General features: G+C 41.4%; 1 protein-coding gene across 1 annotated transcript in view; it reads left to right on the top strand.

Moving 5' to 3' along the window:
• The window catches only part of Babam2 (BRISC and BRCA1 A complex member 2), a 376,664-nt gene that overhangs the window by 113,071 nt on the left and 248,794 nt on the right, over positions 1–14,799 (top strand). The window contains exon 5 of the mRNA XM_052186334.1: positions 12,103–12,297. Within this exon, the coding sequence (XP_052042294.1) occupies positions 12,103–12,297 (195 nt within the window). The remainder of the gene's footprint in view (positions 1–12,102; positions 12,298–14,799) is intronic.

Below are 14,799 nucleotides of genomic sequence, written 5' to 3'. Positions count from 1 at the left end.
TCAAACAGTGGATTAAAATGCACTGTAGGAGTATGTCATAGTAATTATGTGGACCATAATTACTAGACTAGTTTAGAATTTTTTTAATTAATTTTACGTGTGCCTGTATGTTCTTGAGTGTATGTATGTACATCACATGCATCACATGAGACAGGGCTAAAGTTTTAAGGAAAAAGAAGACCCTGAAAGCTTGTGCAGTATTTGTGTCTTCTGCTTTTTTAGTTATTACTTTGTATTGCTTTCTCTTTCTTGCTGCAGTAGCTACATGTTTCTATTACAACAAGAAGAGTCCATCTTTCTTTCTTTTAGGTGTGTTTTTTTTTTTTTTTTTTTCTGTTCATATGCACACAGGTTGAGTGACTAGGTCACTGTTGGCTTGGAAAGTCTATGCCTGGGATTTGGAGTAAGAGAAGGGCCTGCAAATATTTTAGGTCTGGACTGGAGTCCAGGGTGCTCTGCTAAGCCGAGAGCAGTAGAGTAAATTATTATAGCGCTGGGGCTTGGCCTAAGCAGGGGAGTCATTAGGACAGAGGACAGAAGCCAGGTGTCAGAGCCTGCAGATGGTTCTTTAGTTACAAATAGCAACCTGGCTGAGGCTGTGGCTTTCTGCCTTCTGCGCTGTCCATTACTGTGAGTCTCTGTGAAAGAGATGGACAGACAGCACACTATCAGGAGTATCATCTGAGACCAGGAGAATTACTGTTGGCCATGGGAAAGGTTAGGGACTCTCTCACTTATAAAACACTCATTTCCCCACTGGGTTACTAAGCTTGAAAGGTGATTTCATTGTGATTTAAATAATTTGTCCCAAACTGGAAACCAGCAATTAAAATTGGGGAATGTTTAATTTCCAAGGTTTGAGAGGATCCTGAAGATATTTCATAATGAAAAGTGAAACACTATGTGTTTGCTTTAACTGAACGATTGCAGTTAATTTCTTGTGAAGACACACAGAAGCACACATTAATTTAAAACAAGCTCACACTGTTGTTTCTTGTAGTACAGCCAGGAAAAACAGTAACAAGCTGTCTCCTTCAAGATCACATCCCTGGATGATATTCGAGCAACCTGGAAGATTCAATACGTCCTCAGGAAAAACATTTGGAGTGAAGCTGCAGTAACATTTCTAGACTGCTTTCTGCCTTTGCAGGGCTGCCGCCGGGTCTGAGCAGCATGGACTGGGCAGGGTGTGACGTCAGCAGCCAGGTGCGAGACAGCAGCACTCGTCTCAGAGCATCAGCCAGTCTGTGCTGGGGAAAAAACAAAAGAAACAAGAAAGACAAAACAAACAAACAAGAAACCAATTTTTTTTGTCAATATTGAGGGTTTGTTAATCATTTTATATACTGGTGTTTTGTTTGACATTGAATTTAATACCAATATTAATTCATATTTTCTTTGAAAAACAAGTATAAACTGATTGTTTTGATCTTGACCCTTATACTTAAAAGATATACTTTAAAGATACCACCTTAAAATTGTATAGGCAAGGGTAAGACCTGTAGATAGAAAGGGTTTAGTTACTGTGCAGTCTGCTGCTGCAAGGAGCTTGTATCACATTCAGGAGCGCTGGTGTGTTGGAATTAGTGTTCTTCCACATGTCGTCTCATGGTGTTTGCATTCTCTTGTTAGAACGCTGATCAGGCTCTGTTCCTCGGGGACATACTTGCCCTTTCACTTCTGTCCCATTTGAGAATGCTTCTGAGGGAAGGAAGGATGGGTCAAGAGATGCTCTCTGGAATGTCATTCCTCTGCATCCCTTACCCCCCTTTCTACCTGCTTACCATCAATTCTGAAGAAGAAATACAGCTTAGAAGTGAGCCGTGTGATCCTGGAGACCCTGTTGAACTGGGAGTTGAGTGTGAGGTGGAGCTGCGTCCTTGTCCCTTTCTTTTAAGAGCATCAGAAAGATAGTCTGTCCAGGAACCTCTGATGGGCAAGGACAGATAATATGGGTTTTGAGTTTTCTAAGTGGAACAGCAACAGCTGCAGTTTTGGTGTCCTTTCTCACTTGTTAGACTTAAGGCTCACTTGCCTACTGAAGAAATTAAGCCAGGGTTCCAGCATTAATGATTCTGATCTCCTAGGCTAAAGGCTTGATGAAAGAGAAGCTCTGGACTGAGGCATCACTTTATCATTTTGTGGTAGATACTTGAAGATGCACTAGAACCCTCCTCATACTTGGTGGTTTTCTTAACCAGGTAGCTGGGTAAACTAGACAGGAGACTGAATTTCAAGTTCAGACGTATGCATTCGTCGTGTTCTCTCTTTTACAAGATTCGTTAGAACTATCACAAAAGTACATGGAAAAATTATATTCATTATTAAGATATTTGTATATTTTCCCTTTGGCATTGCCTTTGACTTCCAGCATACTTAACTGTCTAGTTCCCATTCCCAATTGACTGGACAGTCAGGGTCGTATTACACTAGCAGCCCGATGACTTTGCTGTAGGCCCAGGGGACAGATTGATGGCCACTAACCTGCAAGTCACTTAAAACTTTCTTCTAGGGTCTGGAGAGATGGCTCAGTGGGTAAGAGTGCTTGTCGCTCTTGTAAAGAACCCAGGTTCTGTTCTCAGCATCCACATGGCGGCTCTGAACCTGCTGTAGTTCCAGTCTCAGGGAATCCAGTGCCCTCTTCTGACCGTCACAAGTACCAGGCACCCCCATGGTGCAGGACATACATGTGAACAAACCAATTATATACAAAAATAATGAAATGAATAAAATCCCTTTTAGAAGAAGCTTCAGACACACACTTGGGAAGGGTGGTGGTTGTGTGAGAAGCAGATCAGAACCTTGGAGAGCTCTGGGCATGCAGGCTTTGGATGTCCAGGGTGCTTTCATCTACCACTGGCCATAGTTGGGCAGTGGCCACTGGACACAGGCCCTGAGCTGCCTCCCCCTCCCAGTGCACACTCCACTTACATGCACACATTCTTCTTAGGCAGGTGTTCAAACTCAACTTCACTACATTTCTGAACTACTTTTACTATTACATATCAATCTCTCAAGTGACTTTTCATTGGCGTACTTAACTGTTTATTTGCCTCTTTGAGATTTGCATATTTTTCTAATTAGCTCCACCTGGTTTTGAAAGAACATAACAACTTCAAATGTCAAAGTAACAGCCTTGAACTGCAGACTCAGCAAGCCCTGCCTATGAGAGCTATTAACTATCTGGAATAAAGCCATAGGCTCATGAAGCTACTTTGAGAGCTATTAGAGCATCTGAAATAAAGCTCTAGGTTCGTGGAACTACTGCCCTGTTTATTTTCTTGCCTTGTCAATGTTTGCCACTGCAACTGTGCGGCAAGAGCACACAGTGTTCTCTTCCCTTTAAGAGCTTCGTTTTGTTCTTATTCCTTGAATCTTCTCAAGAGTAAAGGCCCCAGATATCAGCCGTCAGCTAACACTGTTGCCATTATAGGATGTAATCTCAGTGTTGAGATCTGCTGTTGTTTGTTTTTTTTTTGCTATCCCCATGACTATGTAAATATTTTGAGAAATATTATGTGAACAGGGAACAGACTTGCTATGTGTAGACCTAAATTTGTCATCCACACCATGCTCAGGTTGTGTTAGCTTTAAAAAGTAGGAAGGGATTATGGAGAGATGGCTAAGGTCATTTCATTTCTTTATATTGAAGAATTACTTATGTGTTAACAGATTTTCATTGTTGACATCGTCTGTTACAAATAAGCCAAGAGCAGGAATATTTTTGTTGTCATTTGATGTTCCCCAGCTGACATTTAAATCATTCGTGTTCGTTCAGTTTCTGTTCTGTTGGAAATGAAAATGTCATTGGTCATTTCCTGAGACCACTGTGATCACTGCATGCCACTAGAGCCCGCAGCACTGATAGTCCCAAAGTATTCGGTGAGCCTTGGAACTGAAACAGTAACACGTTCACTGGTGATGTGAAATTATACATATTTATGGTTAATAGATAAGGTTTTTGTTCTTTCCAGAACCTTCTAAGTTTCAGTTGTTTAAAGAGAGAACTAAAGTATGATGCCGTAAGCTACAAACAAAGAGGCTGGGTTCAACCCTCAAGGTTGAAGTAGAAAGTGCTTGGTTGTGCAGCATGCTTGAGTCCTGGGTTCAGTTCCCAGGATCACACATAGACAAATATTGAAATCAAATATGGGAAATATCCTATCTTGTTTTGTAACATTTATATTTTTCCATTATGGCATGTGGTTAATGCATTTATTCCTAAATATATACAGACATTAGAGAATATGGAACTCAGGTTTTAAAAACCTACAAAAAGGGCCACAGCGCTCCATAACCAGAAACTGCCTGGAGTGAACTGGTCTCCCAGAAGTGCCGATACACCTGTGAGCACAGGTAAGACCACCAATTCTGCTCAAATTCCTGGCACAAGAGGGACCTGCCCAGAGCCATCAGGACACAGGAACCAAGGAACAGACCAGGGACCGGATCCTTCTGGTTTCTCTCTGCACTCTGGAGCTGACCCTGTGCCACAGCTCTCCATACCCAAATTTCTCCCAGAGAGAACTGATATCCCAGGAGTACTGACACACAGGCTTTGTAGTAGGGACAAGCCACAGTCAGAGACGGCAAGACCAGCTAACACCAGAGATATCCAGATGGCAAGAGACAAGGGCAAGTACATAAGCAACAGAAACCACGGCTACTTGGCATCATCAGAACCCAGTTCTCCCACCACAGCAAGCTCTGGATACTCCAACACACCAGAAAAGTAAGACTCTGATTTAAAATCACATCTCATGATGATGATGGGGACTTTAAGAATGACATAGATAACTCCCTTAAAGAAATACAGGAGAACACAGGTAAACAGGTAGAAGCCCTTAAAGAGGAAACACAAAAATCCCTTAAAGAATTACAGGAAAACACAAAACAAACAGGTGAAGGAATTGAACAAAACCATCCAAGATCTAAAAATGGGAATAGTAACAATAAAGAAATCACAAAGGGAGACAACCCTATAGATAGGAAAACCTAGGAAAGAGATCAGGAGTTATAGATGTAAGCACTACCAACAGACTATAGGAGATAGAAGAGAGAATCTCAGGTGCAGAAGATACCATAGAAATATTGACACAACAGTCAAAGAAAGTGCAAAATGCGAAAAGCTGCTAACCCCCAAACTTCCATAAAATCCAGGACACAATGAGAAGACCAAACCTAAGGATAATAGATATAGAAGAGAGTGAAGATTCCCAACTGGAAGGGCCAGTAAATACCTTCAGCAAAATTATAGAAGAAAACCTCCTTAACCTAAAGAAAGAGATGCCCATAAACATACAAGAGACCTACAGAACACCAAATACACAAAACAAAGATTATTAAAAGCAGTAAGAGAAAAAGGTCAAGTAACATATAAATGCAGTCCTATCAGAATTATACCAGACTTCTCACCAGAGACTATGAAAGCTAGAAGATCCTAGACAGATCTCATACAGACCCAAAGAGAACATAAATACCAGCTCAGACTACTATATCCAGCAAAACTCTCAATTACCATAGATGGAGAAACCAATATATTCCATGACAAAACCAGATTTACACAATATCTTTCCACAAATCTAGCCTTACAAAGGATAATAGACAAAAAATGCCAACACAAGGAGGGAAACTACTCCCTAGAAAAAGCAAGAAAGTAATCTTCTTTCAACAAACACAAAAAAAGATAGCCACACAAACATAATAACAGGAAGCCTGAGTTTGAGGCCAGCCTGGTCTACAGAAAGTTCCAGTACAGCCAGGACTACACAGAGAAACCCTGTCTCGAAAAAAACAGAAAAAACAAACCAAAAAAAAAAAACCCAGGAAGCAATAATCACTATTCCTTAATATCTCTTAACATCAGTGGACTCAATTTCCTAATAAAAAGTCATAGACTAACAGACTGGATACAAAAAGAGGACCTAGCATTTTGCTGCATACAGGAAACACACCTCTGTGTCAAAGACAGATACTACCTCAGAGTAAAGGTATGGAAAACAATTTTCCAAGCAAGTGGTCCCAAGAAACAAGCTGGAGGTAGCTATTCTAATATCAACTTTCAACCAAAAGTTACCAAAAAGGATAAGGAAGGACACTTCATGCTCATCAAAGAAAAAGTCTACCAAGAACTCCAAGTTCTGAACATCTATGCTCAGTTCTGAACATCCATCTATGCAAGGGCACCCATATTCATAAAAGAAACTTTACTAAAGCTCAAAGCACACATTGCACCTCACACAATAATAGTGGGAGACTTCAACACCCCACTCTCATCAGTGGACAGATCATGGAAACACAAACTAAACAGAGACACATTTAAACAAACAGAAGTTTTGGACCAAATGGATTTAACAGATATCTATAGAACACTTCATCCTAAAACAAAAGAATGTACCTTCTCAGCACCTCATGGTACCCTCTCCAAAACTGACCATATAATCAGTCACAAAACAGGCTTCAAACAGATACAAGAAGATTGAATTAACCCCATGCCTCCTGTTAGATCACCATGGACTAAGGCTGGTGGTCTTCAATAGCAACAGAAACAACAGAAAGCCCACATACACATGGAAGCTGAACGATGCTCTACTCAATGATACCTTGGTCAAGGAAGAAATAAAGAAATTAAAGACTTTTTAGAATTTAATGAAAATGAAGGCACAATGTACCCAAACTTATGAGACACAATGAAAGCAGTGCTAAGAGGAAAACTCAGTTCTGAGTGCCTCCAAAAAGAAACTGGAGAGAGCATACACTAACAGCTAAACAGCACACCTGAAAGTTCTAGAACAAAAGGAAGCAAATACACCCAAGAGAAGTAGACGGCAGGAAATAATCAAACTCAGGACTGAAATCAACCAAAAAGAAACAAAAAGAACTATACAAAGAACCAACAAAACCAGGAGATGTTTATTTGAGGAAATCAACAAGATAGATGAATCCTTAGCCAGACTAACCAGAGTGCACAAGACAGGATCCAAATTGACAAAATCAATAATGATAAGGGAGATATAACAGCAGAAACTGAGGAAATTTAAAAAATCATCACATCCTACTACAAAAGCTTATATAAATCAAAACTGGAAGATCTGGATGAAATGGACAATTTTCTAGACAGATACCAAATACCAAAGTTAAGTCAGGATCAGATAAATCATCTAAACATAACCTCCCATAACCCCTAAAGAAATAGAAGCAGTCATTAAAAGTCTCTCAACCACAAAAAGCCCAGGACCAGATGGGTTTAGTGCAGAATTCTATCAGACCTTCAAAGAAGACTAATACAATACTCTTCAGACTATTCCACAAAATAGAACAGAAGAACACTACCTGATTAATTCTATGAAGCCACAGTTATACTGTGTATTCTCCCTTGGAGATGGAACAGTTTCTAATCAGGAACCTGTCACATTTTTTTTTTTTTTTTTGGTAGAGGACTTCATAAGATTTCATAAGGACTTCTATCATGTTTAATTTTCCAAATAGATTTTAAAAACTAGTTGAGTGCATATTACTTTAGCTTCAGAAGGTATCTTGTATATTTAAGAGGATTTAATTACTTTATATTATTTTGATGACTTAAAATGTCAATAAATAAATTGTATTAATTTAATAAAAAAAATCCTACAGAATGGTTTTCAATTGTAGGAATGAGTTGCTAACTTTTTTTTCTAGTAAGTTTCTTGTGCATAGATGGGTTTTATGTGGAATATTACACTCCTGTGTCTTAAAGTACCCATTAAATGATACCCTCAGTATCACTAGTTAATTGGCTAATTTAAGAGCTAAATATTATCAGCTCAACTCTTTTGTGTGGGTGTTGTATGAGGACATGACCAATGAGAATTTCACATGGGAGTAAGAAACAACTTGTGGAGCTGCCCCTCTGTCCTCAGAAAATGCCACACTAATTATTCCTGCTAATCCTGGTCTGGGGCCAGTCTCCCCAGACAACAGGAAGTGTAGGATGGCAAAGCTGTGGATCTGCAGGGTGCCCAACAGGGAAAAACTTTCTGAATCTCTGTGGGGGAGGGCACATGATCATTAATGCTGGTAAGAAGACCATTTTGTATGTTTTAAAGTCACACTTCTTTGATTACTAACAAGGCTTCGTATTTTTGTATGTTGTTCCTTGGTTTTGATGTCACTTTATGCTAGAATGTTAGGCAGGATTTTGTTGTAAGGTTTTAGGTAATATTAGTTTTTCTTATTTCTGATTCATTGTATATATCATCCTCTTAGAGAGCCTTATTGGGATGCTATGCCACCTGGCAGGAACTTGACATTGACCAATGTGAAATTCCTCTCCCAGCCTTTGAGCTGGAGTTCCTGTGTTAGCCATAATCCCCTCCACCTAGGTCTGAGCACTCAGACCAAGGTAAAGCCCATTGTTCTTCAAGGACCCGCAGTTTCCTGAGAGGCACTAGCCACCTGCTGAGCAACCTGAGCTGGTTCTGCTGAGAGTTTCCAGCCTTTGGGGGAGGGGTCCCCCCCAATATATTTGGAGACTCCCATTAAACTTTGAGCCTTGATCAGAAAATATTTTGCCTTGCTTCCATATTCTCTCTTGCCAGCCAGTTCTATCCCCAGCTTTTCTTCCAGGCAGCCCGTTCGATGTAACTGCGGGCAGTTACAAAATTTCATCATAAAATTATTTTTGAAGAAGAGAAATTTCTCTGGTATGTCATTCTCCTTATTATTAGACAGTGACGATTTCAAGTCTCATGTGTTTATTAGTCTCCCTATTTAATCCTCCCAAAGCCGCAGACTGGTGGCAGTAGTTTCTAGCTCTTTCCATTGCTGATGTCCTTTCTGGTGTGGAGTTGCTGCAGTATGATGAGTGCTATTGTCTGAGGAACACCTGAGCTGCCTGTGGGCCAGGCCTCTCTCTAAAGCTGCTCTGACTCATTGCTTTTCTTAGGGAAGAAACACAGATAAAAACGTCTGAGGGATGATGGGACCCATCTGTGGGGCTGCTGATGTGAGTGGAGTGGATTTAGGAAGGAAGAAACGTGGCAGGTTGAGGGTCACTTCAACAGTAATGTCCCTCATGTCAGGCAGCTGGACAGGGTAGCCAGAGCAGGGACAGGAACTCGCCATTCTCATGAAATGCGCTGTGTGTCTGGATCACTAATATTTTAGAGAACTAAACTGGGGGCTCAGGGGCAGATTTACATTTATACAGTCTTACTCTGCATCCCACTAGTTAAATAGTCTTTGACTGACCCCCTCCAGCATCTGAGGTATTTTAGTGAAGACAATTTAAGTTTCTCTTCCAAACTGTTAGTTAATTCTTTGGTTATTTTCATTGGCTGTAATTGATCATTTTCTTCAATTGTATTTTCTTAAAAGATTTATTTATTATATGTAAGTATACTGTACTGTCTTCAGACACCAGAAGAGGGCGTCAGATATCTTTTAACGATGGTTGTGAGCCACCATGTGGGTGCTGGGATTTGAACTCATGACCTATGGAAGAGCAGTCGGTGCTCTTACTGACTGAGCCATCTCTCCAGCCCCAATTGTATTTTTTATTATTAATTTTAGAATCCATTTTAGATTTCTCTTTTGTGAGTATATTATGTGACCTTTGCTTCTGGTTTGTGGCCATCTTCATTTCAGATGTTTTCTTTTGTTCATTAACAAGAATATTGCAGAGCGTATCTTTATGAGTAGAAACCCAGCTATATTTTCCTTTTCTATAGAGAGTTCTGAAAATGTATGTTGCTGTTGCCTCCTTCTCTGATGAAAGTTTGGGCATCTTCTCTATTTATTGCTCAAGAGGATTAGGAAACCCAGTGTCCTGTATGCTGGACACTGTTTTTAAAATTTGTCTTAGTCTTTAGTATACTTACTCTTAAAGAACCTTAAGACTAAAGGTTATATATATGTGGATACACACACACACACACATGACTAAAACCTTTTATATTTTCTGTGTTCTCCCTTCTAGATAAAGTGATTTAAACGTGGGTTGCCTAAAAAGAAAAAAGCAGTCATATAGTTATAAGAGACAAATCTTAGGTAGGTTATTATGTCTAAATCTGCAAGGATGGGTGTGGTTTCCAGCTAAATGTGTTTGAATGGTCAAGGTCTGAGACATTTCTAGGCATTGGGAGGCTGTGTTTTAACTGGAAGGAGGTGTTGGTTGACATGTCTATACTGTGAGTTTAACAATTAGGTTAAATGGTTTGAAATTAATTTCAGCTATTCAGAGATGTTTGCTCAATAATATGTTTTTTTTATGATTTTTTTTTTATTGTGTGGACATTGGCTTGACATGTTCCAAACTCTGAATAAAAATGGTAAGATTTAAGGACTAAAAATTGAGGGTACTAAAGCCTTTTCCTTTTGCTCTAGGCAGTCTGGAAAGGCATACTCAATTAAGAAGTAAGAAGTCATTATCTTTCTTATTTGTCAGCATGACTGAACTCAGAAGGACACACCCAGCAGGCTGTGTAATGGCCATTTTCAGTTCTGGCCTGTGTTTGTACATCCTGTTAATGCTTTGAATGAGGTTTTGAATAGCTCAAAGGAATCTTAGGCTGTCAAGGCCAAGAGTTTGTCCATGCATGACTGTTTTAACCAAGTTACTTTATGTCACCATGCCTACTTTATTGTGTGATGGTGGAGCATTTGCTCTTTCTCCAAGTACCTGCTTGGTCCTGTCTTTCCTATCAGTGAAGGGATACCTGTTCCTTCCACACCATCGTTAAGTCCCTGTTAATTAGACTATGCAGAAGAACACAGAATCATTGTCCTGGGTGTCTAGGAAATCAGTGCCAAGAGATGCCATCGATCCCAGAATCTTCAGCTGCTCGACAATTTGTATGTGATGTTTGTAGTCATCTGTGCACATCATCTATAATACAAATACTGCCTAAATGGTTATATTCTATTGTGTAGAGAATAATGGAAAAGGAAAGATATCAGTCCAGTACAAATGTACTTTTTTCTAAGTGATTTTGATCTGCAGTTGTTATACCTCTGAATGTTAAAACCATGGATACCAAGGGCATCAGCCTCCTTGTCATGAATGTATTCTTTGTCAGTTCATCTTCTTCAGGTAGGGGCTATGCTTAGGTTGTCTTTAATGGAATGTAGTGTAGTGTGATGGTCCTACAAGTGGGCCTGCAAGATCCCTGGGGACCCTTTAGGGACCTGTGATGTCAGTATTTCCAGGACCACATCAAGATGCTCTCTGTGTCTCCTTTTATTGTGCTGTTTTCACTTACTCTAAAGAAGCCCAGGTGGGTACCTCTGATACATAGTCAAGGAAGGACATGGCTTCAGCTGTACTGTAGTCTCAAAGTCAGTGTAGACTTCACCACTACGCAGTCTCAGATTGATAATGGACTTCGCTTGCTTTCTTCACTGTCTAGAGCAGTGACTGATGTATAACAGGATCCAGCATAGCGAGCGTATAGGGAGGCAAGAGTGAACAGGCAGATGTTAGCCTGACTACTAGACAGTTGCTAGATCTTCCCTTACTCCTTCCATTTTCCCTTCTAATTTCTACATTTCCTAGATGTATTTTCCCCTGTATCTTCTCCATTCCTATTGGTCAATACTATTTTGTTTATATTTCTGTGTAACGCTGTTGTTTGCAGAGTATTTACATCTTGTGTTACAGATGTAGATAGTCTGCAATGTAGAATTAAATTACTTTTGTATAGTGCTGAATTTAGGTGCTGCTTGTTAAAGAAAACCAAAGGTTATAAAAGAATCAAAAACAAATCCCATGCTCAGGATCAAAATCAGTCTTCTGGGCGATTTTGATTTCCCACTTTGGCACTGCCTCCTTCACCCCTGGCTAGTGGCCCTGCCTCTGTGGATGCTGTCTCTGTGGGCGCTGCTTCTGTGGGCGCTGCTTCTGTGGGCCCTACCTCTGTGGGCCCTGCCTCTGTAGGCCCTGCCTCTGTGGGCCCTGCCTCTGTGGGCGCTGCCTCTGTGGGCGCTGCCTGTCAGCAGTGGTCTTCCTCTCAGGCTTTTGTTGCTCCCTTCCTCTGTGCTGAGGTGCAGTGGTGACACTTAGGTGCAGTGGTGACCAGGGATTTGCATGAGATTGTTTGTCACTGGTCCTTGTTTATGATTCCGCAGAACCTGGCCTCCTGGAACCCCTCAAACCCAGAGTGCCTGTTGCTCGTGGTAAAGGAGCTGGTGCAGCAGTACCACCAGTTCCAGTGCAGCCGCCTCCGTGAGAGCTCACGCCTCATGTTTGAGTACCAGACGCTCCTGGAAGAGCCGCAGTATGGCGAGAACATGGAAATTTATGCTGGGAAGAAAAACAACTGGGTAAGTGCCGAGAGGTAGGGGACTTACTTCATCTGTGACAAAATTAAAGAGATAAGAGCTTTGGGATGTCCATGCAGAGTGAGGTCTGGTCATTTCTTCACACACAGATGGCTCGGTGATCTGTGCAAATTCTCATAATGCAGAGGTTGAAGAGAACTATTGGTGAGCACGCTTAATATTTGTAAAGAATATCACAGGAGAAGTGTGCAGCGTTTGGCTCATCCCCAGTCTCCTGTGTTCAGAAGTCAGGGAGCTTGCCTGAGGACTGCATGTGCTCTCCAGCTCCAGGCAGGCCCTGATGCATGCTGATGTGACCTTCACTTAGGGAGAGACTTCCAGTGCCCCAGTCAGACAAGAGCAGGCGAGCGCCAGCTGGTTGTCTGGAGCCTTCCTCCTCCCCCAGCCCTTCTCTTAAAGGCAAGGCCTCCTTATGCAGCTCAGAGTGGTCTAGAACTTGCTACACGGCCCAGGCTGGCCCCAACTCAGGATCCTTCCATCCCTTTCCTGAGTGCTGTGGTTGCAGGGAGTGCCACCATGTGCAGCTGGAGCTGCTGCTTAGGATTCTCTGCATTGCGTGGTCATTTTGAAATATAAGTCGATTATAGCCCTCCTCTGCCCAGAAACTTTATATGCCGCTGCCCCACCCCACACACCAGCTCAGCTGCAATCTCCAGTGTACCGTGAACTCTAACGGTGCACCACACCTCCTGTCCTCAGACTCTGCTTGCTTCCTCTTCTGCGTTTGTTGCACTGGGCTTAGCTGTGTTGGCACCTCTGCTGGAATGCAGACACACCGGGCACACTCCTGTCCCACTCACTTTGCATACGTTTCTGCGCTAGCTTTTTATCTCCCTGGAATGGTGAGCACCATTCCAACTTCAAATTTCAGCTAAAGTATTTTCAATGATATCCTGCTCCAATTTTTGAAAAAATTTTTTGAGACATGTTTTACATAAGTTTACATGTTTTCCTTGTCTGAGTTTCTGCTTCTCAGTTAATTGACTGATTTCTACAGCCACTACCATGACCTACAGTGGCTCTGTTGCCCTCCAGTGAGGGCGTTCATGTTCACACATCATTAGTCTTTTCTCTTCATGTAGCATAGGTTACCTCTAAATTTCTTTTGGTTCCTGTAGATTTTTCTTTCTGCACACTGCAGGTGGTTGCAACACATCCCTAATGGTTGTGACTAGATGCTTTCACTTAGCAGAATGTATTTCAGATCTGTTGATGTTGCATGTGTACTTCATTGTTTTTCATGGCTGAGTAGTATTCCAATGGACAGACATACCATGTCTTGTTTTTCTAGCCACTAATTCAAGAAATTTCAGTTATTTTTACCTTTGACTTTTATGAATTGTGCTGTTGTAAACATGCATATATAATCCTTTATTATACTTGTTCTTAGAATTCACATCTGTTTTCCCCAGTATTACTCTGCTGTATTCTTCAAGGTCATCTTTTAAATATATCATCGTATATTAGTATGTAAAGTATTTGCCCCGGTACCCAGCACCTTTTTTTTTATTTTTTTGTAATTTATTTTTTTTAATTTATTTACCTTTCAAGTGTTATCCTCTTACCCTGGTTTTCCCCCTTCCCAGAAACCCCCCTATCCCATTCTCCCTCCCCCTGCTTCTATGAGGGCATTCCTCCACCCACCTGCCCACTCCTGCCTCCTCACCCTTTATTTCCCTACGCTGGGGCATCTGTCGATTCTTCATAGGACCAAGGACCTCTCCTCCCATTGATACCTGACAAGGCCATCCTCTGCTACACATGCAGTTGGAGCCATATGTACTCCTTGGTTGGTAGCTTAGTTCCTGGGAGCTCTGGGGGGGGGGGGGTCTGGTTGGTTGATATTGTTGTTTTTCCTGTGGGTTTCAAAACCCTTCAGCTCCTTCAGTCCTTTCTCTGACTCCTACATTGGGAATCCCACACTCAGTGCAATGGTTGGCTGCGAGTATCCAACTCTGTACTTGTAAGGCTCTGTCAGGGCCTCTCAGGAGACATCTGTATTAGGGTCCTTTCAGCAAGCCTTTCTTAGCATCTGCAATAGTGTCGGAGTTTGGGGACTGTGTCTGGGATGCATCCCCAGGTGGGACACTCTCTGGATGGCCTCTCCTTCAGTCTCTGCTCTGTACTTTGTCTCCATATTTGCTCCCGTGCGTATTGTGTTCCCACTTCTAAGAAGGACTGAAGCACCCGCACATTGGCCTTCCATCTTCTTGAACTTCATGTTCTGGAAGTTGTATTTTGGATATGGAGAGGTTTTGGGCTAATATCCACTTATTGGTGAGTGCATACCATGTGTGTTCTTTTGTGATTAGGTTACCTCACTCAGGGTATTTTCTAGGTCCATCCATTTACCTAAGAAATTCATGAATTCGTTGTTTTTAAAAGCTGATTAGTACTCCATTGTGTAAATGTACCACATTTTCTGTATCCATTCCTCTGTTGAGGGACATCTGGGTTGTTTCCAGCTTCTGGCTATTATAAATA

This window comes from Apodemus sylvaticus, chromosome 6, assembly GCF_947179515.1.
Source record: "Apodemus sylvaticus chromosome 6, mApoSyl1.1, whole genome shotgun sequence".
Classification (NCBI taxonomy): Eukaryota; Metazoa; Chordata; class Mammalia; order Rodentia; family Muridae; genus Apodemus; species Apodemus sylvaticus.
Note: the sequence above shows the minus strand (reverse complement) of the source record. Positions and strands in the feature narration are given on the sequence as shown.